Source organism: Pogonomyrmex barbatus, unplaced genomic scaffold (genome assembly GCF_055798465.1).
Source record: "Pogonomyrmex barbatus isolate J1 unplaced genomic scaffold, ASM5579846v1 scaffold2, whole genome shotgun sequence".
In the NCBI taxonomy this organism is placed as follows: Eukaryota; Metazoa; Arthropoda; class Insecta; order Hymenoptera; family Formicidae; genus Pogonomyrmex; species Pogonomyrmex barbatus.
The window spans coordinates 21,534,428-21,550,175 of NW_028297116.1; the positions used below are offsets into that span (position 1 = coordinate 21,534,428).

General features: G+C 38.0%; 5 protein-coding genes across 6 annotated transcripts in view; 3 read left to right on the forward strand and 2 right to left on the reverse strand.

Annotated features, from left to right (window-relative positions):
• Positions 1-6,836, forward strand: part of LOC105430252 (protein Wnt-4) — a 41,406-nt gene extending 34,570 nt beyond the window's left edge. Inside the window, exons 5-7 of the mRNA XM_011643722.2 lie at positions 2,772-2,949; positions 3,302-3,533; positions 3,783-6,836. Of these exons, the coding sequence (XP_011642024.1) occupies positions 2,772-2,949; positions 3,302-3,533; positions 3,783-3,984 (612 nt within the window). The 3' untranslated portion in view covers positions 3,985-6,836. The remainder of the gene's footprint in view (positions 1-2,771; positions 2,950-3,301; positions 3,534-3,782) is intronic.
• LOC105430251 (UDP-glycosyltransferase 3A1) lies at positions 6,609-9,683 on the reverse strand. The gene is made up of 5 exons (XM_011643721.3): positions 9,285-9,683; positions 8,593-9,193; positions 8,118-8,463; positions 7,750-8,002; positions 6,609-7,386 (listed from the first exon to the last, which is right to left on the reverse strand). The coding sequence occupies exons 2-5, from the start codon at positions 8,958-8,960 to the stop codon at positions 6,872-6,874; spliced, it is 1,482 nt and encodes a 493-aa protein (XP_011642023.2). The 5' UTR covers positions 8,961-9,193; positions 9,285-9,683; the 3' UTR covers positions 6,609-6,871.
• A 334-nt stretch (positions 9,684-10,017) lies between these two features.
• Nup62 (nucleoporin 62) lies at positions 10,018-12,271 on the forward strand. Of its 2 annotated transcripts, none has more exons than XM_089077174.1 (5): positions 10,018-10,288; positions 10,366-10,644; positions 10,940-11,300; positions 11,417-11,657; positions 11,770-12,271. In XM_089077174.1, the coding sequence occupies exons 1-5, from the start codon at positions 10,033-10,035 to the stop codon at positions 12,130-12,132; spliced, it is 1,500 nt and encodes a 499-aa protein (XP_088933300.1). In that variant the 5' UTR covers positions 10,018-10,032; the 3' UTR covers positions 12,133-12,271. The 2 variants fall into 2 exon arrangements, with proteins under 2 accessions (XP_088933300.1, XP_011642019.3); XM_011643717.3 differs by having other exon boundaries at positions 10,069-10,262.
• On the reverse strand, positions 11,663-14,633 carry Hus1-like (Hus1-like checkpoint clamp component). Its single transcript, XM_011643719.2, has 4 exons — positions 14,493-14,633; positions 13,797-14,016; positions 13,088-13,497; positions 11,663-12,664 (listed from the first exon to the last, which is right to left on the reverse strand). The coding sequence occupies exons 2-4, from the start codon at positions 13,846-13,848 to the stop codon at positions 12,299-12,301; spliced, it is 828 nt and encodes a 275-aa protein (XP_011642021.2). The 5' UTR covers positions 13,849-14,016; positions 14,493-14,633; the 3' UTR covers positions 11,663-12,298.
• A 212-nt stretch (positions 14,634-14,845) lies between these two features.
• Myb (proto-oncogene like protein Myb) overlaps positions 14,846-15,748 on the forward strand; it is a 28,647-nt gene continuing 27,744 nt past the window's right edge. The window contains exon 1 of the mRNA XM_011643716.3: positions 14,846-14,980. Coding sequence (XP_011642018.2) covers positions 14,961-14,980 — 20 coding nt within the window. The 5' untranslated portion in view covers positions 14,846-14,960. The remainder of the gene's footprint in view (positions 14,981-15,748) is intronic.

A 15,748-nucleotide genomic window follows, 5' to 3' on the forward strand; every position in this document is an offset into this window, starting at 1 on the left:
TAAGAAAAATTATATACATATATATATATATATATATATATATATATATATATACATAATTATTTATTTATACGTCATGCATTTTCATAATATTTATATTATCTTGAAATCGCGATTCACGAGAAAAACGCCGGACAAATAATTCGATGTTAAATATGACGTCTCTGTCTCGATGCGATCGACGCGTTGCGTATCCCGCTTCGACATCACGCTGAGACACGTGCATCAATAATTATCCGACGTCTCTCCGCCTGCTGTCTCTCAGCCGACTGGTCTTTCCGACGCGAATTTTAATGCTAGCCGAAGACAAAGCTCGGGCACCGTAAACGGATGCGTTTCATGCGAACGGGTGACCCCTTGTAGACATTGTCGGCTTACAAGGGGATTAAGGGAGCTAAGCTTGTTAAGTTGCAACAACCCACCGGTCCTGTCCCCCTCCACCGCTTTTTTCCCCTGCAATCCGGACACGTAACTTACTCGGGCATGACGAACGAGAGCCCGCGTAAATGCGTCTATTAAAATATCTAGGAATCAAATATCCTTGAATCAATGTGTCAATGTGTCTCACATTCATTTTTGTTAATTCTAGTATAATTAATAGTAACAATAATTTGTACGTCAATTATTTTTAATGTAGATAAATTGTGAGATTTAATTTAAATGAGAACACGATGTAAGAAGGTGTCATAAATCACATTAATAAACACTAATTATTTTTTTTTACATCTTGGAAGATCAATCTGTAGAATCATATAAACAAATAGAATCATTTTTAGTGGAAAAATACATAATTTCCTTTTTTTCTCTTTTTGATTATTATTTCTCTTTTATTAAAATGTACGGTTTTACGAGTACCTTTCAATACTTGCTTATTTAATTATTATCTAATTAATTTCAATATTCATCTTTTGTTATCGTGATAGGAAACATCGTGACGATTACGTTAGGAAAGTTCTCATCTAGCGGGAATTAGGCTGTGGGAAAAGATAAAAATCGCGGGGGAAGGTCGGATACATCTAATGAGGGTGAATTCGGTGGACAAATGCCTCAGATAACAGAACTAAGGTAATGATGTTTGCCCGCTCATTTGCCGAGGAAAGGAACCAGCGGGAGGATTCGCTATTAAAGGCCACCGGATTTGAATAAGTTTTTGTTTTACCGTCGTTTACTGTTACTACCAGGAGAGCTTGGCGATTTGGAGAACCTTCACTAAATTTTGGCCACCGCCAGTAACATCATTTCAGATAGATAGAATCTAATATTGAGTAATTATCAATGATAGCCTCTAACATGTAGATTTCGAGAATGTTCAAAGGATATTTATAAATAAAAAAATTTCACATATTTCTCACATATTTAAAATATACAACATGTTATGCTCTTGTTTTAATAATCAAGATCTTTAATAATGCCATCGAAGTTAACAAAATTATTTCCAATTAGACTAATGCTGTTGATTCAACAGCATTTCTTTCTCAGTGCACAGACAGAACAATTTTTGAAATATTTAAAAATTTAGCCGGAGCAGAAAAGAATTTTCTTAAATCATCAAAATAATGTAAGACTGGTTGCTAAAAAATGAAACAATTTTTCTTGACGGTAATCTCTTGTAATAATTGCATATAGAATTATCTATGATATTTGAGAAAAGATACATAGCAATATCGGAAACCCGCGGTTTGACGCATTTGATTATTCGAGAATGAAATATGTTATTTATTTATTTATGGCTATCATCGACGGGATGCTATCAAAGACCTTTGGTAACTTGACTAAGGCAGGCTGTCGTCGATAAGTCGATGTGCATGATGCCACTCGAATGAGGGAGAAGCGATGCTCGAGGGGAAGGATTACGTTTAGACAGCATCTGACAGCAAAAGTAAAGAGGGCACGGTATAATCTCGATTTGTCGACATATATCAGAAAACATCCGGAAACGACGAAGCTTTTAATGTTAAAAATATAAAAATTATTAAATATTAACAAAAAAATTATATAAAACGAAAAATACTACTACAACAAATCTCTGCAATTACTGAAACAGAATGCAAAAGTTACTTCACGGGATATAAAATTTGGATAACACAATAAGATAAGATCTTCGCAGCTTCATAGAAAGAACGATTTTGTTGAAGCATCTAAAAATCTCAGAGTTGAAAATAATTTTTTGTCGAGCCCATCAAAATTATTACCAAGACGTTTAAGCATAATATACACTAATATATTAACACTACAAAAATTTTCTGATACTCTAGCTATCAATTCTCTAGCTATCGAAAGTTCTATATAATTATTTTTATGAATCAAAATATTATTTTCAGATCTCTATCTGGCTAAATTTTGAAATACTTTCAAACTGTTCAAAATTGTTCTTTTCGACGAAATTATATTGCTCGTCTCTGACGATATGCGTTTGCTAGCTGGAAAATATCCAGCGCGAAACTTGTGCCGCGTACTGCGCATTCGTAACCGTGAATCGCGCGTAAAGCTGCCTCGAAAGTTTCAAAGCCAGGGGTCTTTAAGGACCGCGCGAAAATCTCCTCGGCAGACTTAGGACCTGTTCGCTTAATCTCCACGACCATTCTCGGCCGGTTGTCGTCGTAGCGAAACGAAGGGAATTCGGACGATGCAAAAAATCCGGAGGAGAGGCATTCCTAGAGGACATTCCACCCCAGATGTCCGTCTTCTTGACGCGTTTCCAACTTCTCTCAGCTTTAAGTTCTTTACTTTGCTTAGGAAAATATAATGAGAAAATGTGTATTCTCTCACAGGATATACACTTCGGAGAAAAGTTTTCGCGAGAATGGTCCGAGAGCGGGGAGGAACCGGTGAAGGAGGATGCTCTACACGGACCCAAAGGATTGGCTGGCCAACTGATGAGGAAACATGATAACGAGGCCGGTAGACGTGCCATTCGTTCCAGGATGCAGCGTGTTTGCAAGTGTCACGGTGAGCAGCAACGAGAACATCCTTCGATGATCGATTCGCGCATCGTGATCTTCCTGCGCGGAAGAAGGGTTTTGTTGAAATATCCAAAAATTTGCAGTCACAAATCTTGTTGGGTCATCACAATAATTAAGATGCTTAAGTATAATGCTAAAATATTGCAAGAATTTTTAATATTTTTAACAACTGATTTGAACGTCCTTACGTTAATTATTTTAATGATCCAACAAAATTATTTCTATCTAGCCAAACTTTTATAATGCGATCAAGGAATAAATATTATTTCACGATTGGAGTTCTCATTTCGAACTCCGACGAATGAATAATTCTCGCTTTGTTTCTTGTATCGCGACAGGCATGTCCGGTTCATGCAGCGTACGCGTGTGCTGGAGAAGACTACCGTCATTCCGGGTGGCCGGAGTCGCCCTGGCGGCTTTGCACGAGGGTGCCGCTCTGGTGCGGTTGGCGCAACGCGGTGGTAGAAGACCGGCCAGGCTCAGACCGGCGCGTCCCGATCTTAAGCGACCGAATAAGACGGATCTGGTTTATCTGGAGGACAGTCCTGACTATTGCGAAAGGAATCTCACGTGGGTCTAACTTGAATTAATATATTTAATATGCAATGAAAATATATAAGCCGAAAAAAATACATGATTATAGACTATTAAGAAAAATTTTATGAATGACGATTCAGTATATCTCGCGAATTTTACCGGCATGTCAGGAACGCAGGGGAGTCGAAAGGGAATTAATCAGGAAATTCTCGTTTTTCCTTCTGTTATATTATTAACTATGCTTTCGCGACGACGATGTTGTAATTTTCGTTCTCTCCGCAGGCTCGGCATTCCCGGCACGCGAGGAAGAGTGTGCAATCGGACGTCCCTCGGTCTCGACGGGTGCCGGCTGCTGTGCTGCGGCCGGGGCTACCAGACGCGGGTGCGAGACATCACCGAGAAATGCAAGTGTCGATTTGTCTGGTGCTGTCACGTGAAGTGCGAAATGTGCCGGCACACGCGGGAGGAGCACGTGTGCAACTAGATGGCAGATGCATTCCGGGATCCGGCCTATCTGTAGGAACACGTCGTTCTTTACGTTCGGATTAATCATTCGTTGCCACTTCGCGTTATATATCCGCATCAATTAACGCCGCGAGAGGCTATACGACGACATTACGTCGATTTACGTCGATGCGATTTCCTCCTGGCGGTCACCGATAATCGTAAGCACCGTTCTTCAGCAACGTCTTGCGAATAATAAAATACCATACGAGAGCGTGCGCTTGAGGCTTTCGCTTGCGTAAGAGAGCATAGAAAATATATTGCGGAGAATTATAGGAACAATAATTAATTTTTTTTAATTAATTATATATTATATAATTAATAAGAAAATAATTTAATTAAATAAATTATTTAATTAATAATTAATGTAGCATAATTAAATTAATTAAATAATTTAGTTGATATTATTAATTATTAAGTTATTAATTATTTAACTAATTAAAAAATAATTTTAATTCAACACATGTGTTTACTTTGAATAATTTTGATTGTATCTTCTATTAAGTGTTTGTTACATCCTCACTTATACGGTTCGTTAATTTAAATATCTAAGAGATACTTTATGCTACAGAGAAGCTTAAATAAAATTGCTTGCGGTAATCAAGATTCTTAGTATACTATTATAACGTTAACATAACGACACGTCGTCCGCGAGGTTGCTGTTGCATGGCTTATCATACCGGTCTGATCGTCAGGTGCCACCTTATGCGAATGTTAATGTCGAAAGTGAAAATGTGACTTTAATTTACATTTAATCGTTTAATTTTATCTCGACCCGGACGCGGAGGCGAAGCTTATATTCCAGGGACACATTAACGCATGCCCATGCATGCTCGCTTTGCATCATCGGACTTGCGCGATCTGACAATTCGAGTTCTGATAACGCAAACACATCAAGTTCTCCCTCTGACATCTCTTTTCCGACTCTACATATTACACACACACACGCGCGCGCGCGCGCGCGCGCACCACGCATGCACGCACGCACACGCACACATTTATTTATTCGATATAGCTGCATGTATCTTTCATATAATTAGTATATTCTTTTTATAGCAAGAATCGAGCGATAGGAAATTTTGTTGGGACTTTATCTAGATTTCTTCTCGTGACATATTAGTCATCTCGTGACACTCGCGCCTTGATGTGCCAATTTACTATTTCTGCGTACGATAGAGGAAAAGGAAGAGAATGAAAGACAGAGCGAAAGAGGAAGAGAGAATATGAGAGAAAAAGAACAAGCGAGAATACAAAGGAGAGCAAAAACGTAATAGACCATGCGATTTTTTGTCTCTGCTCTCACATACATTCGCGTATGATACGCGTGCAATTATGCATATAGTGTCCTATTTATATCGAAGACCTCCCGCACGGTGTCCCGTAGGTGTCTCACACACTGTCTATCGACGCTCTCTAATGCGTGGAATCTTCTTTTCGTCTAAGTAAAGAGCAAGCGTAGCGAGAAGTCGCGTTACCGCCGGACACGGAAGCGAATTAACGAGGCGATCCACGAGCGAGACGAATCCGCCTCGAGTCTCCGCGCCTCGAGTCTCTGGACTTGCACGAATCGGGAACAATACTGCCAATGAATGTAAATATCTCACTGTTTTTTTTTTTCTAGGCTCTACGTAATCATTGTTGTATATACATAGGCTGTTTCATCGGCTTCGTTTAGGAAAATCTGCGTTGTGTTTGTCACGGTCTACACGAAATATTCGTACCCCATCTGCGATTTTATCTCTTACTGTCACCATTATATACTTAATATGATAATACGGAGTGTGTATGTGTGTATACATACGTACACACACACACACACACACACACACACACACACACACACACACACACACACACACACACACACACACACACACACGACTGTTTTATTGCATGCCGCGCCAATAAAGTCGGCAGTCTAGTCATTTATGAATTTTCTGATCCCATATCAGCCGACACTATGCTCACAACGAATGTACACGCGAGATTTCCGCATTTTCTTCGGCCGAAGCGTAGTAGTGTAACGCATCGCGCAATTATTATTTTGAAAGTAGATTTACACACACACATATACACACACACACACACACACACACACACACACACACACACACAACATATATAAATATAAATAATAAATGCTTTATTATTTTATAGCTAATAGATATTACGCAATGTTTTATAAACACGAATCTGCAACCTCTCGAACAATCTTCTAAAGTGATTTATTCAAATTATATTGAAATTATTCAAATACTTGTAATTATTATATACATGAATATCGATGCACTATTCAATTATTTTAGTAGAATGTACTATTAAATTTTCGTATTTCGCATATATGCATATCCATGAATTAATTTGTGGATGTTCATTTCATGAATTCTATAAGACAAATTATTGTGAATACATAATAAATTATACGAATTTAAATCATTAACAATTATTTCGTGAGGTTGCATACCTATTGTCTCTTGTTTGTTTAGGATACGGCCTTAATCAACGCGTAGTAGATATCGCGATTCGTCCGTATATTTGTAAGAACTTAGCGGTAAACGTAAATCACGAGGGAATACACTCGTGCCAACGACATACAGAACTCAGTATTGACAAACTGTAATTTATTTTCTTCACGATAATATATTACACTTCATCGTAATCGTAATCTCTTCAGTCGAATTATGAGAAAGTGTTCTCGTACCAATAATCAGTAATAGTAAAAAAAACGTCTCTTCGCTAATTATAAAGTAAATCCTAGCTCATAAAATCTTTGTATTCGTATGTACCTGTATTCTACATGCATTTATATAAATATACATATACAGAAACGTCCATGAATGCGTATATCAAATTGCAATGGAACACACTCACTGCGTATACCGTCCTTTTGCTGTTTGCACTTTGTTAGCCGTGACGAGATATCGCGCGACAACTGCGCTGCCCGTGCAGATAATCCCGAGAATCACGCCTACTAAAAGACCAACGAAGAACTGGATGTCCTCCATGAGCGTTCTTGCTTGATTCTTCGGCTTATGGAATTTCTCGGTATCGTCTTTGGTCCTCGCGATGTAACCCAGCCAGTAAACGAGCCTGTCGGAAGGTGGGTTTAGTCTGTCCCGTATCGCCACAGAAACTTTTCGCGCGTTCTCACGATAAGCCACCGTCTCGTAGATCTCGTGCACGATCTGCGCGATCTTCACGGCCGAGGCATAATCGTTCGTAGCCTCCGTGGTGCGTGCGAAACCCAACTCGACCGCGCGAGCCGCATTGCGAGACTCGTGCGTGTCTCTCGGTAAACATATCAAGGGTGTCCCGTGAAAGGCAGCTTCCAGGAATTCTGTATCGGTACAATGACTCAACACCACTCGAGTTCGACTGTAACCTGTGACAATGGAGAAACAGTATTAAGAGAAGAATGCCTCCATAGTATTGTTTCGTATTATCCTCACTCGCGCGATTATTCAATTCATAGCGCTTTGGAGAGCTCGTATTCGCGAGGCACGTATTTCACTTGTGCGCAAATAAATGCTTAGACTCATTGTTTTCATTTACTCTGAAATGCATTGTATCGTGGAAGAGAGATAAAAGTTGTATTTTATAAAATTAAGAATTTAGTATTTGAAAAACTTTCCTCAATATTATAAAATTATGTCATCTATTATTCACGCGCACGTATTGAAATATTTTGTATGTTTTGAATTTAATTCTATAAAGATATTCACATATATATTTATCTATATTTTACCTATGAGATCTTGTCGATCGACAGTATGGTCGATGAAAAGATTTTCCGGCATGGCAATACTCGAATCGTCCTTACTTTTCGATATGACAGCTTGACCTTCTCTGCCTTGAGGCAATTTCTTTGCCAATTCTCGTATCAATGTACCATAATTACCTTCTAGAAGAACAACAACAGTACCCGTTCTATATTCGACTAATGATTTCTGCAGATTCTCAGGTAAGGGATATGCACCTCTGCAATGATGACAGCCAATCTAAAAACAATTTTAGATCGATGATAAACTACATTGGAATAATCTATGAAAAATACTGGAACAATTAGAGATTAAAAAAATAAAAAAAGAATAATTTAATATGTATTTTACGAACCTCCACGAATAACTGTGTCAGAGACGCAAAGTCGGAACGTAAGACTGTATCGCTTCCCCAAAGTACTAATCGAACATCAGAGTAAAGATGCTCCAAGTCGATATTAACGTCTGGTAGATATTTGACTGTTAATCGTAGAGCAGGAATTAAATAATCATTTTTAGCAGCAGAAAATATAGATTTCCCTGCAAAGCTTGTTAAAAGTCTTGACCAAAATCCGCCATTGTGTATTGGCAGAGCAACTCTAGTACATTCAAATGCATAAAGTTCTTCATCCAAAGTTTTTATCCAGATTATCGGAATGGATCCGATATGCTTTACAAATGGAAGCAAACAACCGTCATGTCTAAAAAAGAATATAAGTGCACACAAAATATACAAAAGTATACATAAAAAAATTATTAATATTTGATTAAACAAAGTCTTACAAATATATTACAATTAAATTTTGAAATTGAACTCAAGATTGATATACCTTAATGCTGGAAATATAGTGAATGTAGGCTGAAATTCCTGTATTTTCTTCAGTATTTCCTCATCTCTAAAGAGAATGTCACATGCCTCTAATGCAAGTTTCTCAATATGCATCGATTTATCAACACTAACATCTAGTTGCAATACTTCAACGTCAATTAGCTTATTATAAACATCATTTACAGCATAGGTTGGTATTATCAATGTTGTATCAATTCCCTGATCAGATAAGGTATTAGCCAACAATGATAAATCATATATATTTTCAAATGCAACAATTAAAGCTGACAAAGGGGGTGTTGTCAGAATTGAACTGCTTGCAAACCCAATTAAATAAAAGCACATGTATAAATCGACTAGGGTTAACATTATAACAATAATTGCAGTTAAAAAATGTGTTCAAATATTTTGTTTTGCTCTAATGAGCTGTCTATAAAACTAAAATAATTGATATCCAAAATTCAATTAGACTGTCAATTTTCTGTCTAAGAAATTACAATCATGAAAGTGATGTACTTCTTAGGCAATTAACTATTGAAGAAATCTGTTGGTAAAGCACAAACTAGAAGCTCGATCCAGCGCTTCATAAGACGGAACAAAATCTAAAAGACAAAATGTAAGCAAAATTATCAAACGCGAATATATGAAGACCGTAATGAGGTTTAACTTTCCCAGGAATACAGCGAGCCTCACCTCTTATTACTTTTCGAGATGTATCTCGTATCAACCGATGTATCTTCGTATCAACACATGTATTGTTTAGATACGACGGTCTGCACACAACTACTTCGTGGCACGTCAACTTAAATTTGATTCCGGTTTCTAGACGGAACTGTCACACCGCTATATTAGCAGATATCGTTTCACCGAGCAGAGACTTGCAATTCCCGGATTCCGACTCTGAAATTCTATTCATAACCACTCCCTCGATGACCAACGCGCACGACGGCGCGCGGCGTATGAATATACCCGCGCCCGAACGCAGAACGTTCGTGAAGCGTTAAACGCGCGCGCATGCGCGCATGCTGTAGCTCTGCTTTCGGCATCTTAGGGCTTGCGCACAATGGAGGAAATATTAGGAATAGGAATAAATATTGAATTTTAGATCGGTATTCATAGATTGCGTTCCGATATTCACTGCCAGTACTGAAAATATCACAATATATATATATATATATATATATATATATATATATATAATATTAAGGCACAAATTAAAAAGTTATTGTTTATTTATAAAAATAAAAATAATTTAGCAAAGAAGATAATTAAGTGACAGTTTGAGGCGAAAGGCGTACGAGCATGTTTCTCATAGGATGACGCTCCTGAGGCACAGCCGGTAGGCGGCTCGGCCGCTGAAACTCGAGCGGTGGTGGGGAAACTGTAGGCGTCGCCTTCGAAATCGGACCGAAATGTTCAACTAATTCCGAGCGCTGGTATAATGTATCTCAATTTGCGCATGCGCGTTGCGATTTTGGCTTTATATATTGAAGGGAGTTGCACTACTGTATATTGTGACATAGCACAGCCTTATTCTAGTTTATTCGTAACCGTTAATTTTTGCTGTGAAGTAACGCGGTCGGAAACAAGTTGGAGTGAACTCGGAGGGTACGATGACTACACCTTCGAATACCGGATTGTCCTTCGGCACACCGAAATCCGGTGCAACAGGTACGATAGACATTTTGAACGAAAACGTAAGCTAAAATGTGTTTTTACATTTTCTCCTAACTTAGGAAAAGTTGTACATACTTTAATGTGTTCACTTTTCAAGGACTCACCGGTTTGACTTTTGGTACCCCGACTACTATGGCCACTGGGACCGGTTTCGGCCTTGGCGGTGGCATAACCGCGACGACAACATCTATATCCACCGCATCAAGCCTACCGAGTTTCACGAATCTTGCAAGTAGCACAATGCCCATGTCCACGGCGACGGGGCTTTCATTCGATGCCACAAAAGCGCCGACGACCGCGGCCACAGGATTCTCTCTTGCAACCACTACAACAGGTTTCCCTTTTGGTGTGGTCGGGACATCAAAACCTGCAGCAGGTATATTTTATTTTCTGGAGCAACAAAAAGTTCAAGCAAACGATATAAAAGAATAATATTTTAGTGTTAAGCAAATCATCCGGTCAAATTTGAAATTGTTAATTAGCATTCCAAAACTCTTAATTATGAGTGGACAAAAATCTGCATTGAAATATCCTTATTCATTAGATTTCAAATCTATTACATATATTAAGCCTGAGTATACATTAAATCAACTATAAAAAATAAACCTTTTGTTCTTCTTGTTGACGCGAGGAAGATATTATATAATCTTCATTCCTATTGTACTTTCAAGGATCCACTGGCCTGACCTTTGGTACTCCAAACGTCATGACTACTGGAACTGGATTTGGCCTTGGCAGTACAATAACAACTACAGCATCTGCAACAAGCATTCCAAATTTCAGTCTTCCTACCAGCAGTACAGCTGTGACATCTGCCACATCTGGGCTTTCGTTTGATGCCTCGAAAACAGGTACCACTACGGCAACCACAGGATTTTCCCTTGCGACGACTACAACAGGAGGATTCAGTTTTGGAGTTGGAACATCAACGACTACTTCTACCGGGTTTCCTTTGAGCAAAACAACTTCCGCCGCTATTTCAACAAGTTTAGCAGTACCTTCAACTCACACTTCCTTAGGTACCACTACAACGTAAGTGCAGTTTTCATATTATCAATTATAAAATCTTTTAGTTTATTTTTCGCTACTGAGTTCGTTTAATACTGAGTTTGTTCACTTAACTCAGTGAAAAATATTTTTTATTGCAGCGTTAGTTCTGCAACTGGTATACAACCAGGAGCTATTAACTTCTGTCAACTTGAAGAATCGATTAATAAATGGACTTTGGAATTGGAGGAACAAGAGAAGGTATTTGTGAATCAAGCGACACAAGTTAATGCCTGGGATAAATTGTTGATAACTAATGGAGAGAAAATAGTAACTTTGAATCAAGAGGTTGAGAGAGTGAAAATCGAGCAGCAGCAATTGGAGCATGAACTGGATTATGTTGTAAGTTATGTTGTACATATGTTTATTTGCATTTATAAACATATTTACACAGTTTAAACATAAATAAAATTTAACAAAATTTTAATTAATTTAAAATAATTATATCACTTAGGTTGGACAACAGAAAGAATTGCAAGAATGTTTAGTACCATTAGAAAAGGAGCTAGCATCTCTTTCTGTCTCAGATTCTGATCGAGAATACACTTATCGTCTGTCTGAAAATCTCGACACGCAGTTAAAACGCATGTCAGAGGATTTGAAAGAAATAATAGAACATTTGAATGAAGCAAATCGCGCTCAAGATTCGAGCGATCCCATTGTTCAGATTGGAAAGATTTTGAACGCGCATATGAACAGTTTACAATGGTTAGACCAACAGACAGCTTTGTTAACTCAAAAAATACAACAGATCGATCAAATGCATCAAAGTTTCAGGCAAGAGAGCGAACAGAATTTACATTTAGCTTACAATTAGCTGCCGGCTCATTTTATATAAACTTGTAAGAATATTTTTTGAGTGGCGTATTATTTAATGAAAAGTCTCAAGTGTGAATGAATATGATGTATGAATGTGAAAAATATGAAAAATATACATATATTTTACATTTAACTAATACATTAGAATATCTTCTTTTTTCTGTTCAAGAAGCAATAGCTGGCATAAAATAATGCATCTTAATATGATCTCCTACATCTAGAGTTAGTTTTATCATCTTCTCATGCAATAAGTGACACTTAACGCTATCCGGATGAAGAATGTCCCAACCTAGGAATGTGGCGAGTTTCTTGGTACTGACAGTAGCAGAGATATCTCTATCCTCTTGTTCCTCTGTACTTTCCCAGACTTGCAAATCCTTGAAGTGGCTGGATACAGTAGCGTAATCCACAGTGATTTTTATAATCAATGTACCACATTTATTAGTAATCACTGTTAGCTGAGAACTCATATTTTTCATCCTTTCCACAATGTGTCGTAAGTGCTTGAGTTGTGGCATTTCCAACGAAATCTGGAACAAAATTTTATTCTTATTAGATGATAGAAATACAGTATTCATAATTTATAGAACATTTATTATTAGAGAGAAGAAAATTGTTCTATACATTTCAATAGTTAATTTACATGTCTTTGTCCAATAATTAATTCTGAATTTTTATAAATTTTGAATTTTGTCAATTTTGAACTTTTGTTCCTATTTATAAAGTTATATATTTTTCAAGTTAATCAATGAGTCCAAAATGTTCTATGTTTTTAGATTATGTAATTAAAACATAAATTTTTCTAACAGAAAAGATAATTTTCCAAAATTCTTATATTCCCAGTAAATTATTAAAGTAAAGATTCAAGAGAATATTCTATTTTTAGAAAGTAAATAATTTAAAAGATAAATTATCAAAAATTTCCATTTTTTCTCATTCATTATTATACTTACGTCAAATTCAGAAATATCTGGCATTTTGTGTTCCGGCCACTCCTTGCGAGGTATTAATTTCACCGGAACATCATGCACACATTGTCGCGAATCAATGCTAGCTACAGAGGACAGATCAATCTCAAACGTTAGACAAGGTTGCTGTTTGTTTGTCAATTTAATTTTCATACTTCTCGCCATTGCTTTTAGACTATTTAAGCTTCTAGCAAACATGGAAGCATTGAATTCCAAGTAAATCTCATTTTCCTGCTCAGATACCCCGTTCATAATATATTCTATGAAAAAGTACTGCTGTGAGAGCACTGCCCAAAGAACAGGTATGCGTTCGTCACCAACATTAAAACATAATTCGTCTGGTGTCAATTGTAGCACGCAGTATTTGGCCATTCGAGATATAGTGTTAACAATACCTGAAAAATACAAAAGAACATTCATAGTAGTCAATAAATTAAAGAAATCAAAGACTAAACAGTTGTATATGATAATTAACTTGTGATTAATTCAATCGACAATTTATTTAATAGAAAAGTCAACAAGTCGGTTAAAATCAACAATATTAATTAATTCCTAATCTTTAAGCTTTTAAGCTTTTTTTGAAAAAGATTCCGGATAGTGAGATATTTAAACCTTCAAACAAATTTTTAATTATCACATGATCGAGGCTAGATAACCTCAACAAGGTTAGAAATACGAAATTTTTAAACTTTACTTGTAAAATCTCGCATGGCACCCGCATCCACCATTCTGCATCTAAATTTCATTTTTAATTAAGTCATCCGTTTATCGTTGATACTTATTTTATTTGCGAATGTCGAAGGATAATCTAAAGGCTGCGAAATTGGCGCGAAAAACTTGCCGGTCACACATGTTGCCGAGTGACATAGAATGATACAGGATGATGACATAACATTTGGTGTCCTTTTCATCATCTAAAACATTTTATTTATACACGTTTAAGTATAAACGTGCAGAATGAGATATGCGAGATAGAATTAAAAACCATTATGCAGATTTTATGCAGATTCACACAATCGTCAAAATTTAAATAGTTCATAATTTTATTCTTATTATTATTACTAGAATTAAAAACATAAAAAGTTACACCGAGATTAAAGCTGATCTATACTGATAAAAATAAATGAACATTAATTGATTAACTTATCCGGCATTAATTTAAAGCGAACAATTAATTTTCAATTCTTTCCCTATATCATATACAGCAAAAATTTTTTAATAATTTACGCTAAGAAAATATTACAGTTGTGATAAAAATTATTAACAGCGGAGCCAAGTGTTGTTTAGATCGAATACAGCTATCGAATGAGAGAGATATCTTTCTTGAGATATCTTGAGATGCTTTTCTTGTTACTGACGATAATGTAGGAACTCTATTCTAAGATTTTACCAATCGCGCAGCATGGGGAACCGCGGGCTGGACCACGTGACCGACCGGGGCTGATCTCCGCGTCGGTGTGACACTACGGGAAATTATCCTGCGCGAGATAAGTGTCTCTCGGCGTCGCGGGAAGTAATCTACCCACATCTCGTAACCCCGTCTGTCAAAGATTCGGAAAAACCCGTCGGCGTTACGTGACGTTCGCGAGATCGCGTCGCGCGTAGACGACGCTGCGTACGAGCGATCGGGATCGCCGATATCCGCGTGTCGGGAGTGTTCTACGTGAGGCGCGGGGCAAAGGGGTACTCGAATACCGGCGAAGTTTCTTACCCCGCATCGCACGTCACGATTGTGCCGAGGGTGAGAAACCGGCCATATTGTTTAAATCGCTACGCGTCCACCACTCTCCATCACGCAGGTTATTACGTGATATCTCGGCACGGATGTTCACCCCGAGACTATGCGGCGCTGAGCAATATGTCTTTCGGTAGAAAGAGGTGAGTGATATTATAACGCGCCTTTCACGTAAATAGAGCGCGACTCGCGAAGTTGCGTCTTAAACGCATCTCTCTTTCTCCTTCTCTCTCTGCAAAACCCTCTTTTTTCACGTTTAAAATTAGACAAGTCTATATTCGAATGTTTTCGGAGAAGAGACAGACGGTCGAAATCTCCCGGAGAGGTGACAGATTCACTTTGCGACCACACGCTTCTCTCCGTCGTCCTTTTTTTTAAATATATATTTTTGGCGGGAACGAGCGTGGGAGAGCGCGCGAAGTCGGAGCAACGCGTGGGCACTCGCGCGGCACGCAGCCATCGCCTTTCGCTCGTGAAGCCGCTTTATCGCAAGGGGTACGAGGATGAATTTCCATCTCGAAAGATCTAGTCTCGAATGACAGTCCGGATAACCATGCGTCCAATCTTCTCGCGTGCATCACGCGGGCACACCGAACCGAGAGATTGATGCACGCGTCTCGTTTCCTTGTTGCGTCATTTGTCTCGCTCGCCGTGAGGACTTTGTACGTGAGGAGGGAGGATTTGGAAGAGCGACAATAACATTCCCGCGTCTTGCGTCGAGGTGACTTCGACGACGCTCGTCAATACTTATGAGGGACTTATTATTGTCGCCCAGCGTTTTGTTTCCAGTCACCGAACACGGCCAGCTTCTCGATTATCTCTGTATAAGATAAAATTTCAAGCCTGCAATTTTCCTTTTTTTGTATAATCTGAGCACAAGAACGAGGCTAAATGATTTGATCTTGACAAAA